General features: G+C 39.2%; 1 protein-coding gene across 1 annotated transcript; it reads right to left on the minus strand.

The window, feature by feature from the left end:
- Positions 1-204: 204 nt before the first annotated feature.
- Positions 205-1668, minus strand: ZNF334 (zinc finger protein 334). The gene is made up of 2 exons (XM_006881742.1): positions 963-1668; positions 205-629 (listed from the first exon to the last, which is right to left on the minus strand). The coding sequence occupies exons 1-2, from the start codon at positions 1666-1668 to the stop codon at positions 205-207; spliced, it is 1131 nt and encodes a 376-aa protein (XP_006881804.1).
- Positions 1669-3726: the final 2058 nt, after the last annotated feature.

Genomic DNA, 3726 nt, shown 5'->3' on the forward strand with positions numbered 1-3726 from the left:
AGTATTTGCACAAATCACATTAAATTGTCCATAATACTAATAAGCACACTCTACTTTTCTGCTGAGTGATTCTCTCATGTACAGTGTTGACTTACACAAGAAAAGTCTCCTATATTCCTTACATTCATAATATTTCACACTATATAGGGTTTTAGCCTTTTGTAAATTTTTTTTCTTTCCTGGAGCCCATGACTTTTTTGGTATTTATTCCTTGTGAGTTTTTTGATGTAAAAGGAAATTTGACTTGTGGCGAAATGTTTTTTCACATGTTTTACATTCATAGGGTTTCTCCCCTGTGTGTATTTTCTGATGCTCAGTGAGAGTCCAGAGCTGACGGTAGCTTTTCCCACATTCTTGACATTTGTATGGTTTCTCTCCGGTGTGAATTCTCTGATGTACCCTGAGGGCTGATTTATGGCAAAAGGCTTTCTCACATTCATTACACGCGTATGGCTTCTCTCCAGTGTGAGTTCGCTGATGCTCAGTGAAAGAGAATTTTTGACAGAAGGTTTTCCCACATTCATTACATTCATAAGGCCGCTCTCCAGAGTGGGTCCTCTGGTGGTGAGTGAGGGCCGACTTCCGGCAGTAAGTTCTCCCACATTCTTTACATTCATAGGGCCTCTCCCATATGGATCTCTGATGTATGATGAAGTGTGGGCTTTTGTGGGTGACCCGCCCACGCTCCTTACCCTTGTGAACATTCTCCTTTGTGAACACTTTCTTATGCTCCTTGTGGTTTGACTTCACACTGAATGTTTTAGTACATTTATTAAGTGTGCTGTGCTGCTCACCTGTGTGAGTTCTCTGGTGTATAGTGAGTGTTGACTTATGGCAGAAACACTTCCCACATTCATCACACTCGTAAGACTTTTCTTGCCTATGAGTTATTTGGTGTACACTGAGGGCTGATTTGGTACATAAAAATTTCCCACATTGATGGCATTCATAGGGTTTCTCTCCCGTGTGAGTTCTCCGGTGCACTTTGAGGGCTGACTGACAGAAAAAGGTTTTCCCGCAATCATCACATTCATAAGGCCTGTCTCCTGTGTGAATTCTCTGATGTGCAATGAGGGCTGATTGACAGAAGAAAGTTTTCCCACATACGTTACATTCATTTGGCCTCTCACCTCTGTGAGTTCTTTGATGCACAACCAGGTAAGATCTCTTGCTGAAGGCACTGCCACATTCCTTACATTCAAAAGGCTTCTCCCCCGTATGTGACCTGAAATGTTCATTGAGGGACGATTTATGAAAAAAGGTTTTTCCGCATTCCTTACACTTATAGGATTTCTCCCCTTTGTGGATTTTCTGATGGACAATCAGGACGGATTTGTCAGTGAACATTTTCCTACATTCGCTGCACTCATAGGGTCTCTCTCCAGAATGAATCCTTTGGTGTCGGGTGAGGTGTGTTTTCACATGGAACGTTTTTGGACAATCATTACAAACATAGGGTTTTTCCCCTGTATGAATTCTCTGATGTACAAGGAGGGTAGATTTCTTAGAAAATGTTTTTTTACATTCATCACATTCATTTGGCTTCTCTTCATCAAGTTCTATCTTTTGTGTAATGTGGACTGTCCCCTTGAAGAAGGTTCCCCCACATTTGCTATAGTTAAAAGGCTGCTTCAAAGACTGACTGTTCTGGTGAAGAACAGTCTTCATTCCGAGTTTTGGCTTTCCGAACCTCATTATACCTGTACTTTTTCATTCCAGAATGACTCTTCTCATACTTTGTATGGAACAGTGGCTTCCCACAGCCACTGTATTTATCAGGAATCTTTTAAAAATAGCTTTTTTTCACAATTATTTCTGAATCCCTTTTTAGACTATTTCCACATGAATCATATTTATGGGATGTTTTTCTTGATGGAAGAATGCTCATGTCCTGGGTGAACATCTTCCCCAATATATTATTAGCTCTCTCTGTAATTTGTGTTTTGTTGCTGAAGAATATCGTTTGCATCAAAGCTTTGTCTTGGATGTCATCATTATTCTTTAAGGCACCATCAACTTCTGGAAAGAAGCACAATGAATGATTTGTGAGTCTTTACACATCTGCCATGAAAACAAGATTCCTTACAAATGCCTTGTGGAGGATTGGACTTCAGGCCTAGGCTCCTAAGACTGAAGACATTTCAAATCTGAAATGCCTATATTTCCTCATCCTAGTTCCAATCTTGGGATTGGGAATGAAACTGGGACTGAGTTATTTTTCAGATAAAGAATGAGAGAGAAAATGGAATGTAACTAGATAGATGACTCAAGTTAATAAAGAGGAAAAAAACGATAGATCTATGAATATCTTAATAGAAATCAAAAAAAGTGCTTTGGTGGTGCTATGGTTAAAAAGGTTCTAAGGTATGTCTCAATCACTTCCAGAAGTCTGAAACCAATGTAATTGGATTCTTGAAAAATATTACAGTGGTACTAACTATAATCATTTGCCACCGTGGAATTTTTATTTCTAATGGTTTCCAAGTGCTCAATTACCACCTTAAAGAAATTCAGTGGTTAAGTGCTTGGCTACCAACTAAAAGACTAGGAGTCTGAATTCATACAATTTCTTCAAAGGAGAAAGATGTGGCAGACTATCTCATGAAGATTAGTCTTGGGACTCTTATGGAGAAAGGATTATTATGTGCTAGGGGTTCCTATGAGCAAGAACTGATTTAAAAAACCGTATGTTAGTTATCACCTTACTTACCTGGGTAGTCCTGACTTGAAAATTCCTTCACTATCCACGGTTCTTGTTCTTGCTCCAGTTTAAAGATCACATCAGGTTTGATAACATCATATCCTGTTAAAGAGAAATGATAAACTAGACTAACTTCTTTGGACTTAAGGATGAAGTAGTTTTGCCTCAGATGTGACAAAATGATGTTTGGTCATATTCAGTAAAGCTAGATGTTTGCAGTAGGGGTACAGGCAAAGAAGCGACGGTGAAAAAGATCAGGAACAGTGAACACACACATATATTTCTGTTATCTAAGAGGACTTAGGGACCTCTGGTGGCCTATTGGTAAGGAGCAGTGCTGACAACTTGAAAGCACATGGTTCAAATCTACCAGCTGCCATGGGAGAGAAAGACAGGCAGTCTCTTCCTTTGTGATTTACTGCCTCTGAAAACCCACTAAAGGGTCAGCTATGGGTCAGTTCTGAATAGATGGTACTTAGCAACAACAACAACAACAACAACAACAACAACAAGGCTTAATCATCTTTCTCCTGAAACTAAAGGCTAAATATTTACATTCTAGAAAGAGAATTTAATGTTGTGGCACAGAGAGAATGTATACTCTGGGAGCTGTCCAGGAGCTGGGCTTACCCACTAAGACTAGATTTCTGTAGTTCTCAAGCATCACATCCTTGTACAGGAATCTTTGGGCAGAGTTCAGCAGCTGCCACTCCTCCTGCGTAAAGTCCACAGTCACGTTCTTAAAGGAAACAGATTCCTGAAAGAGAGGCTTAACCTGAGTTGAATAGAATTGAGTGATAGCAAGTGCATGGGGACATAAAATATAAGGAAGCCACTGTTAGGGATAACAAAAAGCTAAACAGAAGTACGTTTTGTGGGAAGAAGAACAAAATATCCTGTTATTGTGTTCTTTTTAAAAAAAAACAATTTACTAGGCTTCTATCAAAATCCCAGAACCCTTAGAATTTCTCCATACATATTCAATCTGTATGTTGAGCAAATAATTTGATAAACTGGATTTTTTT

This window comes from Elephantulus edwardii, unplaced genomic scaffold (assembly GCF_000299155.1).
Source record: "Elephantulus edwardii isolate Elephantulus edwardi_28Jun2011 unplaced genomic scaffold, EleEdw1.0 scaffold00015, whole genome shotgun sequence".
NCBI classification, from domain to species: Eukaryota; Metazoa; Chordata; class Mammalia; order Macroscelidea; family Macroscelididae; genus Elephantulus; species Elephantulus edwardii.